At 65.8% G+C, this 15,744-nt stretch overlaps 1 protein-coding gene across 1 annotated transcript in view; it reads right to left on the bottom strand.

Annotated features, from left to right (window-relative positions):
* The window catches only part of Ahnak2 (AHNAK nucleoprotein 2), a 39,703-nt gene that overhangs the window by 7,426 nt on the left and 16,533 nt on the right, over positions 1–15,744 (bottom strand). Inside the window, exons 2-9 of the mRNA XM_076922076.1 lie at positions 15,258–15,316; positions 15,057–15,155; positions 14,315–14,416; positions 13,462–13,612; positions 12,927–13,111; positions 4,571–12,805; positions 1,104–3,605; positions 113–619 (exon numbers count right to left, since the gene is read on the bottom strand). Coding sequence (XP_076778191.1) covers positions 113–619; positions 1,104–3,605; positions 4,571–12,805; positions 12,927–13,111; positions 13,462–13,612; positions 14,315–14,416; positions 15,057–15,155; positions 15,258–15,316 — 11,840 coding nt within the window. The remainder of the gene's footprint in view (positions 1–112; positions 620–1,103; positions 3,606–4,570; positions 12,806–12,926; positions 13,112–13,461; positions 13,613–14,314; positions 14,417–15,056; positions 15,156–15,257; positions 15,317–15,744) is intronic.

The raw sequence follows: 15,744 nt of genomic DNA, 5'->3' as shown, positions 1-15,744 counted from the left end.
AGGCCTCCACGCTGGGCTTGCCAGGCGCGGACACGCCGAAGGAGGGCATCTTGAACTTGGGCATCTTGAACTTGCTGTCTTTGGCGGCCACGTCCCTCTCGGCCAGGGCCACGTCCCCCTCCAGCTTGGCACCGGGCGCCTGGATGTCCACCTCCACGCCGGGCAGGGACACCTCCACGCCGGGGGCGCTCACCTCGCCCTTGGGGCCCTTCACGTCCACTTTGGGGGCCTTGAGGTCCACCTGGGGCCCCTTGAGGTCCACCTTGGGCATCTTGAGGCTGGGCATCTGCACCTTGGGCAGGTGGCCCTTCAGGCCGGCTCCAGCAGCAGCCGGTGCGGCCAGCTCTCCCTCGGGCAGCTTCACGCCCTCCTGGCCGGCCTGGAGCTCCAGGTCGGCGGACGGCAGCTGGATGGTCACGTCAGGGGTCTTGAGGTCGCCCTGCACCGAGGGCAGGGCCACGTCCGCCTCCACCTTGGGCGCCCCCACCTCCAGAGAGGCCTCCACGCTGGGCTTGCCAGGCGCGGACACGCCGAAGGAGGGCATCTTGAACTTGGGCATCTTGAACTTGCTGTCTTTGGCGGCCACGTCCCTCTCGGCCAGGGCCACGTCCCCCTCCAGCTTGGCACCGGGCGCCTGGATGTCCACCTCCACGCCGGGCAGGGACACCTCCACGCCGGGGGCGCTCACCTCGCCCTTGGGGCCCTTCACGTCCACTTTGGGGGCCTTGAGGTCCACCTGGGGCCCCTTGAGGTCCACCTTGGGCATCTTGAGGCTGGGCATCTGCACCTTGGGCAGGTGGCCCTTCAGGCCGGCTCCAGCAGCAGCCGGTGCGGCCAGCTCTCCCTCGGGCAGCTTCACGCCCTCCTGGCCGGCCTGGAGCTCCAGGTCGGCGGACGGCAGCTGGATGGTCACGTCAGGGGTCTTGAGGTCGCCCTGCACCGAGGGTCAGGGCCACGTCCGCCTCCACCTTGGGCGCCCCCACCTCCAGAGAGGCCTCCACGCTGGGCTTGCCAGGCGCGGACACGCCGAAGGAGGGCATCTTGAACTTGGGCATCTTGAACTTGCTGTCTTTGGCGGCCACGTCCCTCTCGGCCAGGGCCACGTCCCCCTCCAGCTTGGCACTGGGCGCCTGGATGTCCACCTCCACGCCGGGCAGGGACACCTCCACGCCGGGGGCGCTCACCTCGCCCTTGGGGCCCTTCACGTCCACTTTGGGGGCCTTGAGGTCCACCTGGGGCCCCTTGAGGTCCACCTTGGGCATCTTGAGGCTGGGCATCTGCACCTTGGGCAGGTGGCCCTTCAGGCCGGCTCCAGCAGCAGCCGGTGCGGCCAGCTCTCCCTCGGGCAGCTTCACGCCCTCCTGGCCGGCCTGGAGCTCCAGGTCGGCGGACGGCAGCTGGATGGTCACGTCAGGGGTCTTGAGGTCGCCCTGCACCGAGGGCAGGGCCACGTCCGCCTCCACCTTGGGCGCCCCCACCTCCAGAGAGGCCTCCACGCTGGGCTTGCCAGGCGCGGACACGCCGAAGGAGGGCATCTTGAACTTGGGCATCTTGAACTTGCTGTCTTTGGCGGCCACGTCCCTCTCGGCCAGGGCCACGTCCCCCTCCAGCTTGGCACCGGGCGCCTGGATGTCCACCTCCACGCCGGGCAGGGACACCTCCACGCCGGGGGCGCTCACCTCGCCCTTGGGGCCCTTCACGTCCACTTTGGGGGCCTTGAGGTCCACCTGGGGCCCCTTGAGGTCCACCTTGGGCATCTTGAGGCTGGGCATCTGCACCTTGGGCAGGTGGCCCTTCAGGCCGGCTCCAGCAGCAGCCGGTGCGGCCAGCTCTCCCTCGGGCAGCTTCACGCCCTCCTGGCCGGCCTGGAGCTCCAGGTCGGCGGACGGCAGCTGGATGGTCACGTCAGGGGTCTTGAGGTCGCCCTGCACCGAGGGCAGGGCCACGTCCGCCTCCACCTTGGGCGCCCCCACCTCCAGAGAGGCCTCCACGCTGGGCTTGCCAGGCGCGGACACGCCGAAGGAGGGCATCTTGAACTTGGGCATCTTGAACTTGCTGTCTTTGGCGGCCACGTCCCTCTCGGCCAGGGCCACGTCCCCCTCCAGCTTGGCACCGGGCGCCTGGATGTCCACCTCCACGCCGGGCAGGGACACCTCCACGCCGGGGGCGCTCACCTCGCCCTTGGGGCCCTTCACGTCCACTTTGGGGGCCTTGAGGTCCACCTGGGGCCCCTTGAGGTCCACCTTGGGCATCTTGAGGCTGGGCATCTGCACCTTGGGCAGGTGGCCCTTCAGGCCGGCTCCAGCAGCAGCCGGTGCGGCCAGCTCTCCCTCGGGCAGCTTCACGCCCTCCTGGCCGGCCTGGAGCTCCAGGTCGGCGGACGGCAGCTGGATGGTCACGTCAGGGGTCTTGAGGTCGCCCTGCACCGAGGGCAGGGCCACGTCCGCCTCCACCTTGGGCGCCCCCACCTCCAGAGAGGCCTCCACGCTGGGCTTGCCAGGCGCGGACACGCCGAAGGAGGGCATCTTGAACTTGGGCATCTTGAACTTGCTGTCTTTGGCGGCCACGTCCCTCTCGGCCAGGGCCACGTCCCCCTCCAGCTTGGCACCGGGCGCCTGGATGTCCACCTCCACGCCGGGCAGGGACACCTCCACGCCGGGGGCGCTCACCTCGCCCTTGGGGCCCTTCACGTCCACTTTGGGGGCCTTGAGGTCCACCTGGGGCCCCTTGAGGTCCACCTTGGGCATCTTGAGGCTGGGCATCTGCACCTTGGGCAGGTGGCCCTTCAGGCCGGCTCCAGCAGCAGCCGGTGCGGCCAGCTCTCCCTCGGGCAGCTTCACGCCCTCCTGGCCGGCCTGGAGCTCCAGGTCGGCGGACGGCAGCTGGATGGTCACGTCAGGGGTCTTGAGGTCGCCCTGCACCGAGGGCAGGGCCACGTCCGCCTCCACCTTGGGCGCCCCCACCTCCAGAGAGGCCTCCACGCTGGGCTTGCCAGGCGCGGACACGCCGAAGGAGGGCATCTTGAACTTGGGCATCTTGAACTTGCTGTCTTTGGCGGCCACGTCCCTCTCGGCCAGGGCCACGTCCCCCTCCAGCTTGGCACCGGGCGCCTGGATGTCCACCTCCACGCCGGGCAGGGACACCTCCACGCCGGGGGCGCTCACCTCGCCCTTGGGGCCCTTCACGTCCACTTTGGGGGCCTTGAGGTCCACCTGGGGCCCCTTGAGGTCCACCTTGGGCATCTTGAGGCTGGGCATCTGCACCTTGGGCAGGTGGCCCTTCAGGCCGGCTCCAGCAGCAGCCGGTGCGGCCAGCTCTCCCTCGGGCAGCTTCACGCCCTCCTGGCCGGCCTGGAGCTCCAGGTCGGCGGACGGCAGCTGGATGGTCACGTCAGGGGTCTTGAGGTCGCCCTGCACCGAGGGCAGGGCCACGTCCGCCTCCACCTTGGGCGCCCCCACCTCCAGAGAGGCCTCCACGCTGGGCTTGCCAGGCGCGGACACGCCGAAGGAGGGCATCTTGAACTTGGGCATCTTGAACTTGCTGTCTTTGGCGGCCACGTCCCTCTCGGCCAGGGCCACGTCCCCCTCCAGCTTGGCACCGGGCGCCTGGATGTCCACCTCCACGCCGGGCAGGGACACCTCCACGCCGGGGGCGCTCACCTCGCCCTTGGGGCCCTTCACGTCCACTTTGGGGGCCTTGAGGTCCACCTGGGGCCCCTTGAGGTCCACCTTGGGCATCTTGAGGCTGGGCATCTGCACCTTGGGCAGGTGGCCCTTCAGGCCGGCTCCAGCAGCAGCCGGTGCGGCCAGCTCTCCCTCGGGCAGCTTCACGCCCTCCTGGCCGGCCTGGAGCTCCAGGTCGGCGGACGGCAGCTGGATGGTCACGTCAGGGGTCTTGAGGTCGCCCTGCACCGAGGGCAGGGCCACGTCCGGCCTCCACCTTGGGCGCCCCCACCTCCAGAGAGGCCTCCACGCTGGGCTTGCCAGGCGCGGACACGCCGAAGGAGGGCATCTTGAACTTGGGCATCTTGAACTTGCTGTCTTTGGCGGCCACGTCCCTCTCGGCCAGGGCCACGTCCCCCTCCAGCTTGGCACCGGGCGCCTGGATGTCCACCTCCACGCCGGGCAGGGACACCTCCACGCCGGGGGCGCTCACCTCGCCCTTGGGGCCCTTCACGTCCACTTTGGGGGCCTTGAGGTCCACCTGGGGCCCCTTGAGGTCCACCTTGGGCATCTTGAGGCTGGGCATCTGCACCTTGGGCAGGTGGCCCTTCAGGCCGGCTCCAGCAGCAGCCGGTGCGGCCAGCTCTCCCTCGGGCAGCTTCACGCCCTCCTGGCCGGCCTGGAGCTCCAGGTCGGCGGACGGCAGCTGGATGGTCACGTCAGGGGTCTTGAGGTCGCCCTGCACCGAGGGCAGGGCCACGTCCGGCCTCCACCTTGGGCGCCCCCACCTCCAGAGAGGCCTCCACGCTGGGCTTGCCAGGCGCGGACACGCCGAAGGAGGGCATCTTGAACTTGGGCATCTTGAACTTGCTGTCTTTGGCGGCCACGTCCCTCTCGGCCAGGGCCACGTCCCCCTCCAGCTTGGCACCGGGCGCCTGGATGTCCACCTCCACGCCGGGCAGGGACACCTCCACGCCGGGGGCGCTCACCTCGCCCTTGGGGCCCTTCACGTCCACTTTGGGGGCCTTGAGGTCCACCTGGGGCCCCTTGAGGTCCACCTTGGGCATCTTGAGGCTGGGCATCTGCACCTTGGGCAGGTGGCCCTTCAGGCCGGCTCCAGCAGCAGCCGGTGCGGCCAGCTCTCCCTCGGGCAGCTTCACGCCCTCCTGGCCGGCCTGGAGCTCCAGGTCGGCGGACGGCAGCTGGATGGTCACGTCAGGGGTCTTGAGGTCGCCCTGCACCGAGGGCAGGGCCACGTCCGCCTCCACCTTGGGCGCCCCCACCTCCAGAGAGGCCTCCACGCTGGGCTTGCCAGGCGCGGACACGCCGAAGGAGGGCATCTTGAACTTGGGCATCTTGAACTTGCTGTCTTTGGCGGCCACGTCCCTCTCGGCCAGGGCCACGTCCCCCTCCAGCTTGGCACCGGGCGCCTGGATGTCCACCTCCACGCCGGGCAGGGACACCTCCACGCCGGGGGCGCTCACCTCGCCCTTGGGGCCCTTCACGTCCACTTTGGGGGCCTTGAGGTCCACCTGGGGCCCCTTGAGGTCCACCTTGGGCATCTTGAGGCTGGGCATCTGCACCTTGGGCAGGTGGCCCTTCAGGCCGGCTCCAGCAGCAGCCGGTGCGGCCAGCTCTCCCTCGGGCAGCTTCACGCCCTCCTGGCCGGCCTGGAGCTCCAGGTCGGCGGACGGCAGCTGGATGGTCACGTCAGGGGTCTTGAGGTCGCCCTGCACCGAGGGCAGGGCCACGTCCGCCTCCACCTTGGGCGCCCCCACCTCCAGAGAGGCCTCCACGCTGGGCTTGCCAGGCGCGGACACGCCGAAGGAGGGCATCTTGAACTTGGGCATCTTGAACTTGCTGTCTTTGGCGGCCACGTCCCTCTCGGCCAGGGCCACGTCCCCCTCCAGCTTGGCACCGGGCGCCTGGATGTCCACCTCCACGCCGGGCAGGGACACCTCCACGCCGGGGGCGCTCACCTCGCCCTTGGGGCCCTTCACGTCCACTTTGGGGGCCTTGAGGTCCACCTGGGGCCCCTTGAGGTCCACCTTGGGCATCTTGAGGCTGGGCATCTGCACCTTGGGCAGGTGGCCCTTCAGGCCGGCTCCAGCAGCAGCCGGTGCGGCCAGCTCTCCCTCGGGCAGCTTCACGCCCTCCTGGCCGGCCTGGAGCTCCAGGTCGGCGGACGGCAGCTGGATGGTCACGTCAGGGGTCTTGAGGTCGCCCTGCACCGAGGGCAGGGCCACGTCCGCCTCCACCTTGGGCGCCCCCACCTCCAGAGAGGCCTCCACGCTGGGCTTGCCAGGCGCGGACACGCCGAAGGAGGGCATCTTGAACTTGGGCATCTTGAACTTGCTGTCTTTGGCGGCCACGTCCCTCTCGGCCAGGGCCACGTCCCCCTCCAGCTTGGCACCGGGCGCCTGGATGTCCACCTCCACGCCGGGCAGGGACACCTCCACGCCGGGGGCGCTCACCTCGCCCTTGGGGCCCTTCACGTCCACTTTGGGGGCCTTGAGGTCCACCTGGGGCCCCTTGAGGTCCACCTTGGGCATCTTGAGGCTGGGCATCTGCACCTTGGGCAGGTGGCCCTTCAGGCCGGCTCCAGCAGCAGCCGGTGCGGCCAGCTCTCCCTCGGGCAGCTTCACGCCCTCCTGGCCGGCCTGGAGCTCCAGGTCGGCGGACGGCAGCTGGATGGTCACGTCAGGGGTCTTGAGGTCGCCCTGCACCGAGGGCAGGGCCACGTCCGCCTCCACCTTGGGCGCCCCCACCTCCAGAGAGGCCTCCACGCTGGGCTTGCCAGGCGCGGACACGCCGAAGGAGGGCATCTTGAACTTGGGCATCTTGAACTTGCTGTCTTTGGCGGCCACGTCCCTCTCGGCCAGGGCCACGTCCCCCTCCAGCTTGGCACCGGGCGCCTGGATGTCCACCTCCACGCCGGGCAGGGACACCTCCACGCCGGGGGCGCTCACCTCGCCCTTGGGGCCCTTCACGTCCACTTTGGGGGCCTTGAGGTCCACCTGGGGCCCCTTGAGGTCCACCTTGGGCATCTTGAGGCTGGGCATCTGCACCTTGGGCAGGTGGCCCTTCAGGCCGGCTCCAGCAGCAGCCGGTGCGGCCAGCTCTCCCTCGGGCAGCTTCACGCCCTCCTGGCCGGCCTGGAGCTCCAGGTCGGCGGACGGCAGCTGGATGGTCACGTCAGGGGTCTTGAGGTCGCCCTGCACCGAGGGCAGGGCCACGTCCGCCTCCACCTTGGGCGCCCCCACCTCCAGAGAGGCCTCCACGCTGGGCTTGCCAGGCGCGGACACGCCGAAGGAGGGCATCTTGAACTTGGGCATCTTGAACTTGCTGTCTTTGGCGGCCACGTCCCTCTCGGCCAGGGCCACGTCCCCCTCCAGCTTGGCACCGGGCGCCTGGATGTCCACCTCCACGCCGGGCAGGGACACCTCCACGCCGGGGGCGCTCACCTCGCCCTTGGGGCCCTTCACGTCCACTTTGGGGGCCTTGAGGTCCACCTGGGGCCCCTTGAGGTCCACCTTGGGCATCTTGAGGCTGGGCATCTGCACCTTGGGCAGGTGGCCCTTCAGGCCGGCTCCAGCAGCAGCCGGTGCGGCCAGCTCTCCCTCGGGCAGCTTCACGCCCTCCTGGCCGGCCTGGAGCTCCAGGTCGGCGGACGGCAGCTGGATGGTCACGTCAGGGGTCTTGAGGTCGCCCTGCACCGAGGGCAGGGCCACGTCCGCCTCCACCTTGGGCGCCCCCACCTCCAGAGAGGCCTCCACGCTGGGCTTGCCAGGCGCGGACACGCCGAAGGAGGGCATCTTGAACTTGGGCATCTTGAACTTGCTGTCTTTGGCGGCCACGTCCCTCTCGGCCAGGGCCACGTCCCCCTCCAGCTTGGCACCGGGCGCCTGGATGTCCACCTCCACGCCGGGCAGGGACACCTCCACGCCGGGGGCGCTCACCTCGCCCTTGGGGCCCTTCACGTCCACTTTGGGGGCCTTGAGGTCCACCTGGGGCCCCTTGAGGTCCACCTTGGGCATCTTGAGGCTGGGCATCTGCACCTTGGGCAGGTGGCCCTTCAGGCCGGCTCCAGCAGCAGCCGGTGCGGCCAGCTCTCCCTCGGGCAGCTTCACGCCCTCCTGGCCGGCCTGGAGCTCCAGGTCGGCGGACGGCAGCTGGATGGTCACGTCAGGGGTCTTGAGGTCGCCCTGCACCGAGGGCAGGGCCACGTCCGCCTCCACCTTGGGCGCCCCCACCTCCAGAGAGGCCTCCACGCTGGGCTTGCCAGGCGCGGACACGCCGAAGGAGGGCATCTTGAACTTGGGCATCTTGAACTTGCTGTCTTTGGCGGCCACGTCCCTCTCGGCCAGGGCCACGTCCCCCTCCAGCTTGGCACCGGGCGCCTGGATGTCCACCTCCACGCCGGGCAGGGACACCTCCACGCCGGGGGCGCTCACCTCGCCCTTGGGGCCCTTCACGTCCACTTTGGGGGCCTTGAGGTCCACCTGGGGCCCCTTGAGGTCCACCTTGGGCATCTTGAGGCTGGGCATCTGCACCTTGGGCAGGTGGCCCTTCAGGCCGGCTCCAGCAGCAGCCGGTGCGGCCAGCTCTCCCTCGGGCAGCTTCACGCCCTCCTGGCCGGCCTGGAGCTCCAGGTCGGCGGACGGCAGCTGGATGGTCACGTCAGGGGTCTTGAGGTCGCCCTGCACCGAGGGCAGGGCCACGTCCGCCTCCACCTTGGGCGCCCCCACCTCCAGAGAGGCCTCCACGCTGGGCTTGCCAGGCGCGGACACGCCGAAGGAGGGCATCTTGAACTTGGGCATCTTGAACTTGCTGTCTTTGGCGGCCACGTCCCTCTCGGCCAGGGCCACGTCCCCCTCCAGCTTGGCACCGGGCGCCTGGATGTCCACCTCCACGCCGGGCAGGGACACCTCCACGCCGGGGGCGCTCACCTCGCCCTTGGGGCCCTTCACGTCCACTTTGGGGGCCTTGAGGTCCACCTGGGGCCCCTTGAGGTCCACCTTGGGCATCTTGAGGCTGGGCATCTGCACCTTGGGCAGGTGGCCCTTCAGGCCGGCTCCAGCAGCAGCCGGTGCGGCCAGCTCTCCCTCGGGCAGCTTCACGCCCTCCTGGCCGGCCTGGAGCTCCAGGTCGGCGGACGGCAGCTGGATGGTCACGTCAGGGGTCTTGAGGTCGCCCTGCACCGAGGGCAGGGCCACGTCCGCCTCCACCTTGGGCGCCCCCACCTCCAGAGAGGCCTCCACGCTGGGCTTGCCAGGCGCGGACACGCCGAAGGAGGGCATCTTGAACTTGGGCATCTTGAACTTGCTGTCTTTGGCGGCCACGTCCCTCTCGGCCAGGGCCACGTCCCCCTCCAGCTTGGCACCGGGCGCCTGGATGTCCACCTCCACGCCGGGCAGGGACACCTCCACGCCGGGGGCGCTCACCTCGCCCTTGGGGCCCTTCACGTCCACTTTGGGGGCCTTGAGGTCCACCTGGGGCCCCTTGAGGTCCACCTTGGGCATCTTGAGGCTGGGCATCTGCACCTTGGGCAGGTGGCCCTTCAGGCCGGCTCCAGCAGCAGCCGGTGCGGCCAGCTCTCCCTCGGGCAGCTTCACGCCCTCCTGGCCGGCCTGGAGCTCCAGGTCGGCGGACGGCAGCTGGATGGTCACGTCAGGGGTCTTGAGGTCGCCCTGCACCGAGGGCAGGGCCACGTCCGCCTCCACCTTGGGCGCCCCCACCTCCAGAGAGGCCTCCACGCTGGGCTTGCCAGGCGCGGACACGCCGAAGGAGGGCATCTTGAACTTGGGCATCTTGAACTTGCTGTCTTTGGCGGCCACGTCCCTCTCGGCCAGGGCCACGTCCCCCTCCAGCTTGGCACCGGGCGCCTGGATGTCCACCTCCACGCCGGGCAGGGACACCTCCACGCCGGGGGCGCTCACCTCGCCCTTGGGGCCCTTCACGTCCACTTTGGGGGCCTTGAGGTCCACCTGGGGCCCCTTGAGGTCCACCTTGGGCATCTTGAGGCTGGGCATCTGCACCTTGGGCAGGTGGCCCTTCAGGCCGGCTCCAGCAGCAGCCGGTGCGGCCAGCTCTCCCTCGGGCAGCTTCACGCCCTCCTGGCCGGCCTGGAGCTCCAGGTCGGCGGACGGCAGCTGGATGGTCACGTCAGGGGTCTTGAGGTCGCCCTGCACCGAGGGCAGGGCCACGTCCGCCTCCACCTTGGGCGCCCCCACCTCCAGAGAGGCCTCCACGCTGGGCTTGCCAGGCGCGGACACGCCGAAGGAGGGCATCTTGAACTTGGGCATCTTGAACTTGCTGTCTTTGGCGGCCACGTCCCTCTCGGCCAGGGCCACGTCCCCCTCCAGCTTGGCACCGGGCGCCTGGATGTCCACCTCCACGCCGGGCAGGGACACCTCCACGCCGGGGGCGCTCACCTCGCCCTTGGGGCCCTTCACGTCCACTTTGGGGGCCTTGAGGTCCACCTGGGGCCCCTTGAGGTCCACCTTGGGCATCTTGAGGCTGGGCATCTGCACCTTGGGCAGGTGGCCCTTCAGGCCGGCTCCAGCAGCAGCCGGTGCGGCCAGCTCTCCCTCGGGCAGCTTCACGCCCTCCTGGCCGGCCTGGAGCTCCAGGTCGGCGGACGGCAGCTGGATGGTCACGTCAGGGGTCTTGAGGTCGCCCTGCACCGAGGGCAGGGCCACGTCCGCCTCCACCTTGGGCGCCCCCACCTCCAGAGAGGCCTCCACGCTGGGCTTGCCAGGCGCGGACACGCCGAAGGAGGGCATCTTGAACTTGGGCATCTTGAACTTGCTGTCTTTGGCGGCCACGTCCCTCTCGGCCAGGGCCACGTCCCCCTCCAGCTTGGCACCGGGCGCCTGGATGTCCACCTCCACGCCGGGCAGGGACACCTCCACGCCGGGGGCGCTCACCTCGCCCTTGGGGCCCTTCACGTCCACTTTGGGGGCCTTGAGGTCCACCTGGGGCCCCTTGAGGTCCACCTTGGGCATCTTGAGGCTGGGCATCTGCACCTTGGGCAGGTGGCCCTTCAGGCCGGCTCCAGCAGCAGCCGGTGCGGCCAGCTCTCCCTCGGGCAGCTTCACGCCCTCCTGGCCGGCCTGGAGCTCCAGGTCGGCGGACGGCAGCTGGATGGTCACGTCAGGGGTCTTGAGGTCGCCCTGCACCGAGGGCAGGGCCACGTCCGCCTCCACCTTGGGCGCCCCCACCTCCAGAGAGGCCTCCACGCTGGGCTTGCCAGGCGCGGACACGCCGAAGGAGGGCATCTTGAACTTGGGCATCTTGAACTTGCTGTCTTTGGCGGCCACGTCCCTCTCGGCCAGGGCCACGTCCCCCTCCAGCTTGGCACCGGGCGCCTGGATGTCCACCTCCACGCCGGGCAGGGACACCTCCACGCCGGGGGCGCTCACCTCGCCCTTGGGGCCCTTCACGTCCACTTTGGGGGCCTTGAGGTCCACCTGGGGCCCCTTGAGGTCCACCTTGGGCATCTTGAGGCTGGGCATCTGCACCTTGGGCAGGTGGCCCTTCAGGCCGGCTCCAGCAGCAGCCGGTGCGGCCAGCTCTCCCTCGGGCAGCTTCACGCCCTCCTGGCCGGCCTGGAGCTCCAGGTCGGCGGACGGCAGCTGGATGGTCACGTCAGGGGTCTTGAGGTCGCCCTGCACCGAGGGCAGGGCCACGTCCGCCTCCACCTTGGGCGCCCCCACCTCCAGAGAGGCCTCCACGCTGGGCTTGCCAGGCGCGGACACGCCGAAGGAGGGCATCTTGAACTTGGGCATCTTGAACTTGCTGTCTTTGGCGGCCACGTCCCTCTCGGCCAGGGCCACGTCCCCCTCCAGCTTGGCACCGGGCGCCTGGATGTCCACCTCCACGCCGGGCAGGGACACCTCCACGCCGGGGGCGCTCACCTCGCCCTTGGGGCCCTTCACGTCCACTTTGGGGGCCTTGAGGTCCACCTGGGGCCCCTTGAGGTCCACCTTGGGCATCTTGAGGCTGGGCATCTGCACCTTGGGCAGGTGGCCCTTCAGGCCGGCTCCAGCAGCAGCCGGTGCGGCCAGCTCTCCCTCGGGCAGCTTCACGCCCTCCTGGCCGGCCTGGAGCTCCAGGTCGGCGGACGGCAGCTGGATGGTCACGTCAGGGGTCTTGAGGTCGCCCTGCACCGAGGGCAGGGCCACGTCCGCCTCCACCTTGGGCGCCCCCACCTCCAGAGAGGCCTCCACGCTGGGCTTGCCAGGCGCGGACACGCCGAAGGAGGGCATCTTGAACTTGGGCATCTTGAACTTGCTGTCTTTGGCGGCCACGTCCCTCTCGGCCAGGGCCACGTCCCCCTCCAGCTTGCCACCCGGCGCCTGTATATCTACCTGCATGTTTTGTTCAGATGTTTCTTTTAGAGATAATCTTGCAATGCCTATTTCCAGACTCTGCAGCTCCTCCCAGCTGTCTTCCCTCCTGATTCCTGGTGCTTGATCAACTTCAGGTTGGATATCTTTTCTTTCCTTTTCTTGTTTCTTTACCTGTTTCTTTTTCCTTTGTTGTTTCTCTGTTTTTAGTTCCAGTTTTCCAGACTCTTCTTTTTCCAAATTATAATAATTCTCTCTTTTGGTCATTTTCCTTGTTTGAGCCGAGAAAAATGCAATTGTATTTTTTGTTTCCTTCTTTTCTTTTCCAATAACCACTTCTGTATTCTTTGTGTCTTCCTCCTGTTCTGGGTTTTCTTTTTCAACTCCAGCACGATCTTGACTGTCCTGGGGATCTTTGCCTTTTTCCTCTGTTGTTGCTGGTGTCTGATCTGAGGTTATGCCAAACCTCAAGTTCAGGAATCTCCTTCTTTGTCTCCCTCCTCCTCCTCTGTGCTGCCCCTGTCTATCAGCTGTCATCTGGAGCTCTGTGTCTGTGCTTGTGGGGGACAAATCTCGTGGGTCCCTGTGCTCTGAGGCTTCTGAGGAACTGTGTGAGCGTCGGGGCCCTGCCCTCTGCTTGCTCCTTAAGGCTTGAAATTTTGGCCAGGAGAATCTGTCCTGGGGTCGCCTATGGCGGCTGTCTATGGACTTAGCAATAAGCCTTTCTCGGTCTCCATCTTCTTCTAGAGATTTTGTAGGGGTCTCCATGCATCCATCAGCAATTTCCTTGTCCTGAAACAGAAGGGAAGGTGTGGTTTGTTTGGGAACAGTAGCCCATAGCAGAGACACTTCACAGGAAAGAGATCTCTAGTGTAACTGGAGCCCCCTTGGATCTCTCTGGGCTGGACCTTACCTGCTTTTCCTGGCCTCTCAGGCCTTGCTGGGAGTGCTGTGCAGCCCCTTCCTCTCCCTTGCTGGCTGAGAGTTTCCGTTTGATTCTGAACTGAACTTTGTATGGTTCTGAGTACTGAAGAATTTTAAGAGCATCTTCATATTTCATATGGTCAAAGAATATGGTTGCACTAAGCAGTTGATCTCCTGAAGGAAACAGAAGCAACCAGGCTCAGTGCCACAGGCCCCACAGGCCCCACAGGCCCCACAGGCCCCACAGGCCCCACAGGCCCCACAGGCCCCACAGGCCCCACAGGCCCCACAGGGAAAGTACCCTGGAGCTGTATATTGGCATTTGTCCAGCTCCCCAATTTCACCTCAAACAGCTGGCAGAAAATCAGGGCACAGTGAGCTCTTTCAGCCTGAAGTGGCTGAGCAAAGACCATAGGCCATCCTGAGCCTCAGGTGAAGCAACCCTGCCCACCCCCAGGTTTCTCTGTTTCCCCCTCCCATCCTCATGCTGATGACGGACCCCAGAGACAGGAGAGCTGCAGTACCTTCTCTCAGGTTGAACAGCTTGGCAGCCGAGGAGTCCTTCAATACTTGCTTGACAAAGATCCCCTGATCCCCTCCACCTGTGACACTGTAGCCACTGGCTCCTGACTCCACATCAGTCTTCAGTGTCACCTCTTTTGAATCCTGCCCAGACTGAAGCAGAATATCAGGAGCATGGTGACGGCTTGCCTACCTTGTGTAGGCGTTATTGTTGGGGCTAGTATCTCCCAAGGATGGGTCTCTGTGCTGACTGGGTAGAGGTTGGGACACCAGCCACATGGGTCAGGCTACTATTTCTGGGATTTGGAGAAAGCCCAGCTACAGGCAGCCTCAGGTGGAATCATCTCACTTTATCACCGCAGGGGACAGACAGCCTATCTAGGTAGCCAAGTCCCCAGGGGAAGCCTCCCTTCTGTTCATCCCTCATTGGTTTGCTACAATATGCGAAGCATCCAGCCCATGGAAAACACTCGCTCTGCATCCCCAGAGAGACGTAAACACTGGGCAATACACAGGAACCTTGGCAGTCCACCTGATCCTTCTAATGATGGCAGCTGCTGTGTCAATCAGACCAAGGCTATTCAGAAAAGCATAGAGGCCAAGTGCCCCATGGTGGGTACCCACCAAACCCCTTACATCTCCTTTGACTAATACCCTTCCTCACCACAGCCCAGGTACCATTTTTCTACAGCGTTGTCCACTGCACATTGGGGCACAGCTGTAAACATATTCGTCAGATTAGAGGCTAGCTTCTGCATCTGCCCCACTCCAGGGCACAAGGGTATACCCCTCCCTCCATCTCCTGGAGCTGAAGTCCCTAAAGGATGGCTTCCCATGATGCCCCAGTGCCAAGGCACCTACCGCACTCATGCTGGTGAAGGCTGTGGAGTCCCCTGAATCCCGTTTCCACCAGGATCTCCGTCTGCCAGAGGAACTGTGCCTGCCTTGGCTGTTTTCCTGCAGTCAGGAAGGTTGGAGTTACTTACTCTGCTAAAGAGCCCGGAGTGCCAGGGAGGCTCCAGGCAGAAGAACCCAGGATGCTGGAGCACAGGAACTCTGGGGGTGCAGAGTACACAGGGAAGCCAAGTACCCAGGGACCTCACTGGGAAGGGCAACTCTCAAACTCCCATTTCCTTACTGGGGAACAGGCACACCCCCAACTCTGCAGCAGCTGGAGGTGTTTCAGGGTGGGGAAGACTTTCAAACTGTAAAATGAGTCCTTTAGAATAGACAGGTCTCCTTTGACTACTGCCAAGACTCGCTCACAAGGAAGCATACAGTCTCCTCTCCAAGATCGTACATGTGTGTGCATGTGCCATTAAGGTGTATGTCCTTGCCACACATGGCTTCTCAGGGTCTCTCTCTCTCTCTCTCTCTCTCTCTCTCTCACACACACACACACACACACACACACGAGCTGGAGGTGTCCCCACCTTAACAGTGGCTCAGCCAACCAAAGGAGGAGGAGAGAGAAGAGCAGACACATGCAGCAGGCATGGTAGGTGGGCTGCACAGACACCAGTGAACAGGGAGAACGGCATCTGTGGGCCACAGCCGAGCCTTCCTTCTGCCAGCAGCTCTGCCCGGTGGCGCTTACCTGGCCTCCAAAGCCAGAACCTTCAGCTGTGTATTCATAAACAGGTGAGGATCCCTGTGGCCTTGGCCGAATGATCTCGCCTGCAGGCCCTTCTGTGACCTGGCAGAAGAGAATGAAGTTACCTCTGACTAGCAGCTCTCCAGCCTGGGGGGAGATGGAGAGGGGCTGAAGAGGATGCGTTTCCCCAAGGGCATCACTCACAGAGTGGTCGTCTTCAGTCTCAGCCTCTGGCTCCTGCTGCTGCAGCTGCCGGCCAGACACTGCAGAGAGAAGGGCTGTTAGTGGGCACGAGGGCAGTGGGCTATCAGGTGGACACAGGTGTGCAAGGGTGAACATAGGCCTGAGGGAAGATCCAGAGAGACGCTGGGAGGGAGAGGTGGGAGCAGCTGTAGGACCACAGAAGGGTGGTGTCTGGGGGGCTCAAATTCTAGAGATTTGCAGATTTAGTCCAATGAAAAACCATGAGCAATAACTACCCTGAGCTTAAAATTGACACCCAGATTTGCTCCAATGTGTTCCACATGTCCAGCATCTACCCAGAAATCGTAGGCAGTGGAAAGAAACAGGCGGGGTGGCAGAGGCTCACGCTGCAGAGCAAGGCAAGCGGTGGAAAGGGTCCCTAAGAGTCCATGGACGGTGCACTTAACACAGATTCAAAGGCAGCTAGCCACTCACAGATTGTTTAAAT

Source organism: Arvicanthis niloticus, chromosome 23 (assembly GCF_011762505.2).
Source record: "Arvicanthis niloticus isolate mArvNil1 chromosome 23, mArvNil1.pat.X, whole genome shotgun sequence".
Taxonomy (NCBI): domain Eukaryota; kingdom Metazoa; phylum Chordata; class Mammalia; order Rodentia; family Muridae; genus Arvicanthis; species Arvicanthis niloticus.
The sequence above is the reverse complement of the archived record's forward strand: the minus strand, read 5'-3'. Positions and strand labels throughout refer to the sequence as shown.